General features: G+C 29.0%; 1 protein-coding gene across 1 annotated transcript in view; it reads right to left on the bottom strand.

Annotated features, from left to right (window-relative positions):
- The window catches only part of LOC145266525 (carbonic anhydrase-related protein 10-like), an 892910-nt gene that overhangs the window by 355561 nt on the left and 521967 nt on the right, over positions 1 to 15382 (bottom strand). Inside the window, exon 6 of the mRNA XM_080122280.1 lies at positions 4419 to 4485. Coding sequence (XP_079978406.1) covers positions 4419 to 4485 — 67 coding nt within the window. The remainder of the gene's footprint in view (positions 1 to 4418; positions 4486 to 15382) is intronic.

The following is a 15382-nucleotide window of genomic DNA, read 5'->3' on the forward strand; positions in this document are numbered from 1 at the left end:
TTCACATCATAAATTTAAATTATAAATTTTTTATACATACTAAGTATATATATATATATATATATATATACACACTAAGTATATATATATACATACAAAGTATGTATATGCATACATACTAAGTATATATACATATATATATGCATATATATACATACTAAGTATATATATATACATAAATACTAAATATATATATACATATATATACATACTAAGTATATATATACACATACTAAGTATACATATACATACTGAGTATATGTATATACACACTAAGTATATATGTATATATACATACTAAGTATATATGTACATATACATACTAAGTATATATGTACATATACATACTAAGTATATATGTACATATACATACTAAGTATATATGTACATATATATATACTAAGTATATATGTACATATATATATACTAAGTATATATATACTAAGTATATATACTAAGTATATATATACATACTAAGTATATATATATACTAAGTATGTATATATATACTAAGTATATATATATACTAAGTATATATATACTAAGTATATATATATACTAAGTATATATATACTAATATATATATATACTAAGTATATATATATACTAAGTATATATATACACTAAGTATGTATATATATACTAAGTATGTATATATATACTAAGTATATATATATATACTAAGTATATATATATATATATATACTAAGTATATATATATACTAAGTGTGTATATATATATACTAAGTATGTATATATATACTAAGTATGTATATATATACTAAGTATGTATATATGTATATACTAAGTATATATATATATACTAAGTATGTATATATATACTAAGTATATCTATACTAAGTATGTATGTATATACTAAGTATATATATATATATACTAAGTATATATATACTAAGTATGTATATATACTAAGTATATATATATATATATACTAAGTATATATATATATACTAAGTATATATATATACTAAGTATGTATATATATACTAAGTATATATATACACTAAGTATATATATATACTATATATATATAGTTAGTATATATATACTAAGTGTATATACTTAGTATATATATACTAAGTATATATATATATACTAAGTGTATATATATACTTAGTATATATATACTAAGTATATATATATATATACTTAGTATATATATACTAAGTATATATATATATATACTTAGTATATATATACTAAGTATATATATACTAAGTATATATATATATATACTTAGTATATATATACTAAGTATATATATATATATATACTTAGTATATATATACTAAGTATATATATATATATATATATATATATATATATATATATATATATATACTAAGTATATATACAGTAGCGTCCAAAAGTTAAGGGCTAGTAAAACCTTAGCAAGTTTAACCATATATTTGAAACAAATACACACGAACAACAAAAAATTACTTCACAATTATATAGATAACATGCATATCTTCAATGTGTCATAATTTCGTTAGCCTACACTAAGTATTTTTTGAATAACTACCATTTTAAATAAAATTGTTCAAAATTTGTGTGTCCAAAAGTTAAGGGCTAACACGATTGCGACTTTTATCCTTGCTGTGAATGGCTGAAATTACCAACTAACTAGTATTTGGTAAACAAACCCTTGCTATTTATGACTTATTGACACCTCTTGGCGCAGTAATCCACCAACTTCATGCAAAACGCTGGCGTTATCGCACTCCATTCAGCATGTAAGCACTGCCAGAGTTCTTCTTGATTTTTGGGGCACTGAAATTGAGCACGTTCACCAACTATTTTCCAGATATTCTCAATAGGATTAAGATCTGGACTCTGAGGGGGCCAACGCATCGTTTCAAGTTCTTCCTCGTCTAAAAATGTTTTTACTTTCTTAGCAGTGTGACAAGGAGCGTTATCCTGCATGACAAATGCAGGTTGATAGAGTGACGACCGAAGACTAGGAACTGCATGCTGCCGTAGAATCTGCTTATAAACTTCTGCATTTATTCCACCTTGCAGACGAATCAGTAGTCCACAGCCTGCAGCTGACATAACGCCCCAAACCATTACACTTCCTCCTTCAAATTTCACAGTTTTTTTTCACGCACTTAACCTCCAATCTCTCACCAGTTCTTCGCCGGGCATACGTGTTGCCATCAGATCCGATAATGTTAAACTTCGATTCATCACTAAAGTGCACACGGGACCGGTTTTCGGTTGTCCACACAACGTGTTCTTGGGAAAAAGCGAGGCGGAGTTTCTGATTCTTTTTGGAGATGAGAGGCTTCCTTGCTGGCACTCGAGATTGCAATCCAGAAGCGTGCAACCGGCGTGTAACAGTTTGCCGAGACGCTTGAACAATAGACCTTTGCTTTAGTTCTCGAGATATTTTAGCAGCAGTGTTAAATCTGTCTTTAAGTGACATTTTGACAATAAGACGATCCTGTTGAGCAGTTGTGATTCGAGGTCTACCAGATTTTGGGGCAGCTGCCACTGATCCTGACTGCTTGAAATGTGCCACAATACGCTTTACTACACTAGGAGACCTTCCTACGGTCTCAACAATCTCAGGAGTTTTCTTGCCATTACTATGAAGATGAATAATTAGCTGTTTTTCTTCGACAGAAACGGGACGACGTTGTTTTGCTGCCATGTTGTACTAGTGCGATACAAACACTCATTTCTTTTACTCAATTACAATAATTTTAATGTTCTTTAGTAAAAATTTGAAGTAGGATTATTCATAGTACCTGTCTGACACCTATACAGTACCTTACTGTTATAATAATTAAATATTATACCGCCTAGCCCTTAACTTTTTGACCACGAGAATTTGGACAAACTTTTGTGTTATTGGTCATAACTTTAAAAATATCCAACGGATGCTTATTAAATTTAGGCGAGACATGAGTGATGAGTATATCTATAAGTATATATGCATATTAAGTATTTTAAATGAACGGTTTTTCTTAAAAAAGTACTTAAACTTGTCTTGAAACTACTAGCCCTCAACTTTTGGACGCTACTGTATATACTAAGTGTATATATATATATATACATACTAAGTATATATATACTAAGTATATATATATATATATACTAAGTATATATATATATATATATACTAAGTATATATATATATACTAAGTATATATATATATATATATATACTAAGTATATATATATATATATACAAAGTATATATATATATACTAAGTATATATATATACTAAGTATATCTATATACTAAGTATATCTATATACTAAGTATATCTATATATTAAGTATATCTATATATTAAGTATATCTATATATATATATATATATATATATATATATATATATATATATATATGCTTAGTATGACGCTTCTCTATGGGCATAAAATGCGGACGCTTCTGTGTATCTCAATTCACATAATATATTTTGATAACTCGTTTTATTTTAGTTGCCTCACTTCTGATGAGTTATGAGAGCTTGTTGCTTAAATAGCCGCCTATTAATCCAAGGTTACATTCTATAATGTCGCAACAGGTAGTAGTCATCACCTACTAAACTAAAGAGACGGAATTACAAGAGTACCTGCCTGTAACTATAAAAGGACAAAAAATTAATATATGTGTGTGTGTGTGTGTGTGTGTGTGTTTAATTTTATTTTGAGTCAAAGTACTCAGAAATCAACGGGCGTCATCCCTGCGGCAAGCATTCGATCGCTATAAGTTACATACGGATATTCAAATATTCCATTAAATTTCTCCATTAACATTCAAACAATAAGTTAATAAACAGGTTCATAACATAATTATCTTCTCACCCATCGACCCTATAAATATGTCCTAGTACATATTTCTCTTAGCTCCTGGTATTACATGATCCCAGTAAAAGAAAAGAATTCATCCGTTTTAGAGTAACCAGCTTTATTATGTTTCTTGAAGTAGAATCACTTAGAAAATCATGTGGTATTCTTCGCAGATGACACACGAGAAAAGTGTAACGAAGTAATCCATGTTCCTTCTGATTATATATGTGCGTAATTTATTACTAATTTCGTGTTTATTCTCATTTTCTAAGGTGATAGAATACATTACACATTCAAGGAAACCAGTTATTAAGAAGGCAGGATATTCAACCAGGCCTCTCTGCGAATGGTAGTTAAGATTAAAATTTATCAACGGAATGCAATCATTTATAGGGCAGTTCATATAACGTGATTTAGATGACTTGCATTTTAAATAAATCAAGCCAATAGTTATAAATCGTTTCGTAGCTCTAGCGACGGATGTAAAAACCTCATAGCCCGTACGGCAAATGTCAAACTAATATAGTTTCAGTACCGATCTTGCTACAGCTTCATAAACCAACAAGAAATGAGAAAGAAAATGATATTTACTCACCTCGGACTTGTACCTTTTTCATATTTGAAACAATTGGCGTAAGTGCTCTGTTGCCTTGGTCCGATAACTGTGAAATACAAAAAAAAACAGCATATTTTTAATAAAATAAAAAATAAATACTCACTAGTTATAAATAAGAAATCACTCCCTATATGTAAGAAAAAATTATGGTTATTACGACCTCAACAATAATTTATAATAATACATAATAAATTATAAATATGAAAGACAGAAATATATATATATATATATAATCATAATATATAATTATATATATATATGCACAGATAATTTTATATATATATGTATATATATATTGATAATTATATATAAATACATACATGTATATATGTATATAAATATAAATATATATAGATAGATAGATAACTATATATAAATATATATATATGTATATATATAAATATATATAATTACATACATGTATATATGTATATAAATATAAATATATATAGATAGATAGATAACTATATATAAATATATATATATGTATATATATAAATATATATAATTACATATATATATATATATATATATATATATATATAGATAGATAGATAATTATATATATAATTACATATATTTATTATTTTTTTAAAACAGTAATCTACGGACACGCGTGTTTCGGAGCCCTACTCCTCTTCAGCGTAGCTTGACTGTTGGTAGGATTCGAACCTTGAACCTTATGTATTTTAGTCCAGCGCCCTAATCCCCTCCGCTATGTTTCCATAGAGGATTTGCTGCTTCGTAAATAAATAATAAATAATAAATAATACGTCCAAATAAAATTGGGCGACTTTCTAAGAAAAACACCGGATCTCCGAGGCGGAGACATACACATTACTATCCTTCAAAAAATCAAAACAAAAACCACTTACAATGACACATTAATATATATATATATATAGATTATTATATATATATATATATAATTACGTATAAATATATATATATATGTATAGATAATTTATATATATATATATATATATATATATATATATATATATATATATATATATGTGTGTGTGTGTGGGGGTGTGTGTGTTTGTATATTTTGCAGCAAGTCATTATTTAGACATGTCTGAATGAACACGACAGAGTTATTCCTTTTTCCGATCTTTCTGGAAATCTTTAATTGAAAAAGAAGGATCAGAACAAGGAATAACTCTGTCGTGTTCAATAAGACGTTTCTCTCTCTCTCTCTCATATATATATATATATATATATATATATATATAAATTACATTATTTTAAATTATTTACTTATCAACATTAAATTAATAACTTATTTTTATTTTAATTTTATTTGTAAATATTTTCAGGAATGTCTGCCTTACACACTAAATGCTAGTTTTAATGTTGGTGTCTTTAACTGTCCCTACCTATTTTTGTTGGGGAGGAGACTTAGATTTTTAAGGACAAAAATTGTGTCAAATTTATGTTTTTCAATTTAAATAAAAACGAAAATCGTTTCTGAAACGATCAACAATAACGTGGATTTTTTTTTCTCTTTTTGAAACTGATTTTTAATTAAAAATTATGAATCGTGTTACGCGATATTAAAACAGTTCTAGGATATCTATACCCGTTGAGCTTATTATATATCTACAGGACAATGAGCACAGTGTTCTGTTAATAGTATTAATACATTTACTATTACATTAAAATAAACTCTGCTCTTTAGACGGCAGGCCTTATCCCCTTATATATATATATATATATATATATATATATATATATATATATATATATATATATATATATATATATATATATATATATCCAGGCTTGGGGTATTCAAAAGTAGGAACTAATGAACTCAACGAGATTGTTAGATAGTACTCTGTAACAAGAACAAAATATGTTTTTATTAAAAGTTAAACAGTTACATTTGGTCGCTACAAACAGACATTTGTTTCAGTCAATAATATTTCATCAGGCGATCCTGAACCATACCGGATTAAGGCTTATTGCCTGAAACAGATGGCGGCTTGTAACGACCAAATATGATTGTTTACCTTTTAAATAATATATATATGTACATACATATAAATAAACAAGCAAGTAGAATAAATGAAAAAAATAATATAAAATAAATAAATATACAAACAAGTATATAGTGTGATAAATTAAATAAATTCAATTATTAATTAGTATTAAACAGATGAATATATATGGTGGGTATGAACGTGGGTGTATGCGCGCATACGTATCCGTTTTTGTATATAAAGAACGATGTGTATACTTTGGCAGGGGAACCAATCTAAACACTTGTTAAGTAAGGCCCTTCGATCATTCTCATTTTTCAACACGGATATTAGCACCACACTAATACAGTAGTCATTAGTACTCAGAAGTACACGCATGAAACATATCACGCAAAAAAATAATAATTCATATGCATTAACAAAGCTATAATAATTACTAACAATACTTAATATCCACAAAGACTTGTACCCTGGAAATCAATTTCCCAGCCCGACTAGGCCACTGAGTTCGGAAATAAATAAATTAAAGAAGAAGAAGAAGAAGAAGAAGATGAGGAGGAGGAGGGCAACAACAATAATAATAATAATAATAATAATAATAATAATAATAATAATAATAATAATAATAAACAACAGGCAAAGGAAACCCTCAGCGAAGAGATACATACATTTTTATTTTCTCTTTTGAGGAAAAGATTCATCTTTCGAAAATAAGGGCATAGCAGCCTCCTATCTTATACGGCACGTTATGTATAAATGAATATTTCTGAAAATATCCTTCTAATATTGTCATTATTCTTTTATATAAAAAAAAAACTAGTGTCCATTGCGTTTCTCCCGAACTGCATTTATATAGCCTTGACACACAGCATTTACGAATAAAATTTACAATTAATAAACAGATTAAAGATAACTTTTTAATTCTGAAATATATATATATATATATGTGTGTGTGTGTGTGTGTGTGTGTGTGTGTGTGTGTGTGTGCATGTATCTATATCAAAAACACTTGTAAACGTTTTTTTTTTTTTTAATTTTTTATTTCCATACTTTGTGGACCAGGCGCGTACGCAGACCCCACAATTTTAATGAATCATCATTATGCAAAATCAAACATACCCATACCTGTGTCTCGATACATCTTCTATAATTATATGGGGTCAGTTTTCTATAATAGTCAACCATATAGGAGCCTATTCGTGACCAGACACACGCAGACTTTCAGCTTTATATTATATATATATATATATATATATACACACACAGAGAAAGATAGATAGATGAATAGATAAATAGTGTTATAGAATAAGTAGTGTTTAGAAACAATTGATATTCAATATTGATACATCCTCTCAAATACTTTCATAGACAACTATTTTGTGTACTTTTAATATTTTATCAAACAGTGATATGCCATAATTTTATTTATAACATTATACACACACACATATATATATATATATTTGTATATATATATATATATATATATTTGTATATATATATATATATTTGTATATATATATATATTTGTATATATATATATATTTGTATATATATATATTTGTATATATATATATATATATATATATATATATCGAGAGAGAGACAGAGAAAAAGAGAGAAATAGAGAAAGAAAGACATAAAAGTTCATTTTTGTAGCACTGACAATGGGATTAAATGTCTATTTTATTTGAAAATTATTTAAACATAATATAATTAGTCATAGATGGACTAACAACTTGTAATTTTGGATATACACGTAAAAACGAAAATTAGCTTAATACACTAAGTTTACTATGTTTCCGAGGGCAATATGCGTTTTGTCGTATTCCCGCTGGAACCACGTTAATACGTTCGGAATATAAACTACTGTAAATACAGATTACAATTCTTGTTAATAAAGTTCTACCTAAGTATCAAATCTAATCGACTCATTTTCCAATTATATATTTAACAACTCTGTTTGGAGAACAATGTTTAACATATATATGCATATTGCGCATTTATTTTATTTCATTCAATAACATCATAACTGATTTCTTATTTAATATTTCCTTATTTTCTATTGTCTGTTATCTTCCCCGTCTATAATCCAGATTATAAAACTAATATTAAAGAACATTCAAAGAAAATGAATATGTGAAACGAATTATATTTGCTGTTGTTTTTACAAATTTAATTGTACGTTCGGATTCGAATTACATTTTCCTTTGTACCGAATAAGGTTTCACAAGAAACACATGCTTATTTTTTTATTTTATTTTATTTATGTATTTATTTATTTTATTTTTTTGTTTTGCTTTTTGCGATTACTTGTTTTGTTTCCGTCGAAGGAAAACAAATAATACGCGCAAACTCCAAACTTAATAGGATTTCCAAACGATGCGTCTTTTTTCCTTAATTCTTTTCCAACAAACTTGCTATTGCTTTTCGCTTTTCTAAAGACAATTAAGTTTTTAAAATTTGATTTAAATTCTTCTTTCGCATTCGATTTTTCTTTAATCTCAAAGAAGAGTGAAATTATAAACTACTAACAATTCGGTGCGTGGCCGAGTGGGTACGATTTGGTCACGGAGACATGAGTTCGCTTTAACTAAACGTTAAATAAACGCTTTATTTATGGTCAACATAGGATAAGCATGCTAATTAATAGGAGCCGGTTATTAACGATTCGAAAAAAAAAGAGTTGCGATTTTAAGTTATTAGTCCTAGTGCTAAGGAAACCTAAAACCAGGACTCTTTATTAAAATCAAAATGTATAGACCGATGTTCAAATGTTTTTCCCGTGTTCACTGAAGCATGGCTCTATTCCAATTAAATTCTAAGGTGTCCATACTCCGAGGAATTACTGTTTTACTTCGATAAATGAAGAGTTTATTGCTAATTACCTGAGTAACCCCTATCGGAAAATGCTGTAGTCTCTCCCCAGACATTTGTCGAAGCCAGTGCATTTGCTGTCCGGCGTTGGCATTTTAAATCGCTCTTTTAAATAGTTTGTGACATAATACAATCTTACGACCGAGATACGTAATGTAGACTCACTAAATTAACACGAAGCCCGAATATGACATCAGCTCGATTTTAAAGGTGGGGAATATCAAGCTATCATGAAAAAAATAAGTTTTTGGATAGTGAAGTTAATTACAAGTTGATAGCGTCTAAAAATATTTCTCTTTCATAGATGGAACACAAAATATTAAAAGTAATATCAGAACAGATTCCACACTTTTTTCTATTATTTGTTCCTGATTTCCAATGATCTGCCCACTTGTTTTATCGCAGACGACAAAAAAAAAAAAAATACAAAAAAACTTCCGAAAAATATACAGCGTATATATTATTAAACTTTACTTCGTTATTGAGATGAGTATCATTTATTAATTTTTATTTCGGACTATTATCCTCATCTTTTCTTAGTTGTTTCACGGCGTTTCGGCCAACTATACCTCCAGCCTTCGTCAGGTGGTAACCGCGACGGAATAGGAACTCCGAATCTCCTAATTACATCCACAGCAATTACTGCCTTCCGTAGTTGTTGTCTCGCCTGCTTTTGACTAAGGGAGCTTCTGGCCGGCTGTGCGTAGGATGTAAATCGCTATCTGCAGACAATTCTCACCAGGAACCGTAGAGATTCAATGTCTCTATCAACTGCGGCACGGGCTCCGAAGGCAGTAATTACAGGAGATGCAGTTAAGAGATTCGGAGGGCCTATCCCGTCGGGGTTACTACATGGTGCAGGCCAGAGGAATAGTTGGCCTTAACGTCGTGAAACCAGAAAGAGAGATGAGGATAATAGTCCGCAATAAAATAAAAATTTTAAATAAAATATGCAGGGTGTTCCAAAACATTTTACGTCCTTTCGCGAATTCTAGCAATTTTCGTTGGTGTTTATCTGCAAACAATTCAGAATTGGCTATTTAATGAGCTTATTGAAAAATGGACATGGATATGTAAGTATCATTTTTCAACAAGATTGGGATCCATCTCACTGGACTCTCATTGTACGGGCCTATCTCAATGAACCTCTGCCAGAGAGATTTATCGGTCGTGGTGGTGATGAGGAAGAGAATTTGCTGTTAAAATTGCCACCACGATCACCTGTGATTTTTTTTTTTTTACTAGGGATATGTGAAACGACTCGTATCAGTCCAACATTTTCCTGTTAACGTTGACGTACTCAAGCAGAGAATCAGTGCCGCATTGAAGAATCTTACCAAAAACATCTTGCAGCGTGTTTGGTATGTTTAATTACAGACTTGACGTATGCACAGTTTAATCAGAAATTGCAAGAGATAAAATGACTTACTCGAAAAATAATTTTCTAGCTAAAGACTAAAACATACGCATTTTGTAATGTGTTGTAAGCATTTTAAGGTTTAAGATTATCAAGAATATATATATATATATATTTATATATATATATACATATATATATTATATATTTATATATATACATATATATATTATATAATATATATATGTATATATATAAATATATATTTATATATAGTGTAAAATTGTGTTGAAAATTCAAAGAATACCGTTTTCGCTTTTTTATAACCTTCGTTTATTTCCTGGATTTTTTTTCATTACAGCCGTTTCGTAAGTGGGAAGCAAGTTTTACGATTTATGTGTCCATAAAAATATCCTGTCTCCACCGATTTCTTCAGATGTTTTTTCCATTAGATATTTACAACAAAAGGTATATTTTTAACATGTTGAACATCGTATTCAGGTAAAAAGACTTCTGAAGTAATGATTCCTCACTTCAGCCATCTTTTGGTGTTATATATATATATATATATATATATATATGAGAGAGAGAAAGAGAGAGAGAGAGAGAGAGAGAGAGAGATAAGTAGGCCCTCCGGCGTAACCCGGTCATTTGATAACCTTAAACTTGTTCATTTTCAAACCGTTTTAGTACTTAAAGCCTCTAATAGAACAGTTAATTCAGCAAAGCCTTCAGAAAGTGTCTATAAATGTTTGAGTTTAAACATGATTCTCACCTATGCTGTAAAAAAAATTCTGAATGTTAGACTGGAATGCGTCCTGCGATCTGATTAGCTGAAAGGTGTGAAACGCAGGTGATCACAGCATATTGAATCTTACACTCTTTTGTCTACTTTTATTCTTATGGTCTGTCACCGAGTTTTGGTGTGTGTGTGTGTATATATATATATATATATATATATATATATATATATATATATATATATATACATATATATATACATATTTATTACACACACATGAATATGTGTATATATATATTATATATATGCATGTTCTTTTTATATTTTACTATATATATATATATATATATATATATATATATATATATAGTCGTCTCCTCTACGTGACCATCTTAATAAGTCTGATTAATATATATCTAGAAACAAACAGAAAACGAACACTTATACAGACAGAATGCAAATAACAAACCGTGCAAAGATGAACCTATTATATATTTATATATATATATATATATATATATATATATATATATAAACAGATTATATATATATATATATATATATATATATATACATATATAATTATTTACTATAATGATTAAATACCTAAAGTCACTAGTGTTTCAACCTTTCGGGAATCATCAGTGCAGGGTGTCCCTATAAAACTGGGCAACGAAGACATTTCTGACTCCATTAGCAAGGACTGAATCCGTTCAGTCAGCGTAAACTGTGAGGAATACTGTTGAAATTAAAACATTTTTTCACAAAATATCTTTTAACGTCTGTAACACTGAACTAATCATTATATGATGATCTGTGCATTCGAGCTAAATTGACTGACCTATTTCAACTGGAAGTGGTCAACTATAAGAAACGTGTTTCTTAATATACATACATTATATATATATATATATATATATATATATATATAAACGAATCATTAATAAAGCATGTAAAAACACTTTCAGAATGGTTTAAAAATTTAAATTTTCTAAAAAGAAACCCAAATTAAGTGGATTGTCCTTAACTCCAGAAGTTTCGAAAGAAATGCTTCCCTTCTCATCAGAGAGTAGGAACTAGAAAAATGCGGAATCGGATTTTGCTTGCAACATATTGCAGGAAAATAAGTAAGCCATAGAGCTTACTTCGTAAAAGTTATATATACACACACACACATATATATATATATAATTATTATTTAGTAAAATCGTAGCTTTGTTATAACAAGTAGCTAGTCCAAATATTTTTCTGCTGAAAAAAAAAAACCCGCATGACTTGAAACTCCGCAATTTAAGAAATTATTATTCTACTTTCTGAGTTTTCTGTTGAATAATAAATTATTTTAAATTATAGTTTATAGTCTAAGCTTTGTACTTCATTAAACTTAATAACTTAATTTTGTACTTCATTAAACTTAATATTATTATATTAAAGCTACTTACTTTCAAAATGGCAACAAGTGTTAGATTTAAGCGTATTTTTCAACCTGGTAATACCACGCGACTCGCTATAATCAACATATTATTCCATCGGGATTCGTCCCATATTATATTCTGTCCAAATGCATCAGCGTCGAGGGAAAATTGTATTGTTATTATGACAGAACCCATGCATTATTGACCTGAAAGTTACCTCTCAATGTTGCAGATATTGACGGTGTGAAACTTTGGAAAAAAAATTGAGCGTGCATGAGAAACAGAGAAGCCTCCATTGAATTCCTTGCAAAAACAATGACAATATAGAAAAAATAAATTTGGAGGCAGAAGTGGCCGCTCGTTTTAATTATAATATTCTCTTCCTCAGGGAAAAGGTTTGCCTTTTTTCTGTTGTTCTTGGCCTTCGAGCCGGGATCAAATGTAGTATCTGTTCTGCAGATGCTGCACTTAAGATAATTTGTACCAATCAATGGAGGGGAAACCCTCTATACTGGGACAATTATTATTTTTGGTAACCAGAGTGCCCCCTTTTTGCCTACTTTTAGGGGAGCTGGTATTCACTCCACATTAAAAACGGCCTTGTGCCTAATTTGCTTTGGTGGGGAAACAAATAAATACATATGTAGATTTTCAACTTTTTTGAGTTAAACTAACGGATGATTTACTTTTTAAAAGACCCTTGTATATATTCAGAAGTTGTAAAATGTTTATTTATATTTTAAAGAAGAATCGAAAAAAAATGTATGAACCTGATATGCAATATGATACGGTGTGTCAAATTTTGTAAATACGGACTTAATTAATTCAGATGACAAATGAAAGAGTTTTGGAGGGAAAATGAAATATGATATCTACCTATCTACAATTATATAAATACAACTTTGTTTGTGTGTGTGAGTTTGTTTCTTTCAGACTCCGAAACGGCTAAATAGATTTTTCAATACAATTTACAGAACTTTAGTGTATAGCTCTGGGAGTGACTTTAGTTAATTTTTGTCTACAAAAAGTCCACGATAATTACCGATAATCGAAACGTTTTTTTTTTAATTTATATACTATCGGTTGGTTGGTTGTTTTTGTTTTACGGCATATCAACCCTTTTCAGGTTATTTAATGCCGAATCCAAAGATTTTGAAGAAAAATATTTTAATAGAATATATTTGTTGTTTTCAAGTCTGTTTCTATTCAACCCATAGTTAGGACCCTAACAGGTACTACCACTCCGGGTCAGAGTGGACCTGGGAGCAATGTCAATTAAAAGGTGGCTCCACGCTCCCCAAAGCCCGCAAGGTGGGGCCTCACTACTGGATATACTATCGGTGAAGACATTTTTTCACGTCGCGCTTAACAACAATGATAGAGCAACGAACCGTGGAAATTCTACTCTGGGTAAGCGGATAGCGTGTTTTCTTTCCTTTTTTTTTGCATGACGTGGTCTGGGGGTCAGCACGTAAATTTCTTAATGTTCTTTTGTTGTTGTTGTTAACTGGAAAGAAGTTTATATAAAATAACTTTATAAAAGAAACAGTAGGTTCTCTAGAGTGAAATGTAGAATAACATATTTTGATATTAGTTACTGCATGGAGGCACATGAAGCTTACTCCCGAACGATTTTCACGGATTTGAATAGCAATAAAAATATAGGAGTGTGAAATAGATGTTGATTATCATTTAATCCCGAGCAACGTTCGGTGTCCTTGCTAGTTCAGATATAAGCGTACTCATGATATTATTTTTTCCATTTATAGTTAAAGGGACATTTAACTCTGGAATATGCGAAAGAAAAACATTTTTATCAATATAACTAAAAGAAGCTTCGAATGCTATTAAAATCCATGTAAATTTTCAAACTATCTAATAGAATTATATTCATAAAATTAATGTTTAATTTATACACTTTCTTTTATTTAACGTTTAATCAATTAATATTTATTATTGTATTATTGCTACATGTAGTGGAAGATTTTTGTTTAACTAAAATCAAATTAAAAAAGATAACGTAAGGAATCGGTTTTGGCATCGGAATTTTACTGATTTCGATACCACAAAAAGCTCCGATTATTGCGATTCACGATTCCGATGAATCGCCCCAAATTAGTATATTTGTGTGTGCGTGTATGCATGTGTGTATTTTATGTGTGTATGTGTGTGTTTATGTGTTTGTGTGTGTGAATGGGTACGGGTTAGTTTGTGTATGTGTGTGTGTTTAAGAGAATCTTTGTTAGCTGAAAATACTGGCACTCAATATATATATATATATATATATATATATATATATATATATGTTTATGTATCATGAGGACTCTAAAGAAAAAAAAACAAATACCCAACTAGAATATAAATAAACAAATAAAAAACTCGAGTTAAGTTTCAGAAAAACCTATCTTATAAATAGATATGCAACACATGTTTTCATTTATTATGACACTTACTGTTAATGTAGATACAATTACGAATGTTGTAATACAAAGGGTGTCCCAGTAAAATGTATACACTCTGTAAATGACCACAAAACCAAGAGGTAATGTACTAAAAAAAGTTCCATA

The sequence above is a fragment of the Euprymna scolopes genome, chromosome 41 (genome assembly GCF_053919585.1).
Source record: "Euprymna scolopes isolate OS-2025 chromosome 41, ASM5391958v1, whole genome shotgun sequence".
Taxonomy (NCBI): domain Eukaryota; kingdom Metazoa; phylum Mollusca; class Cephalopoda; order Sepiida; family Sepiolidae; genus Euprymna; species Euprymna scolopes.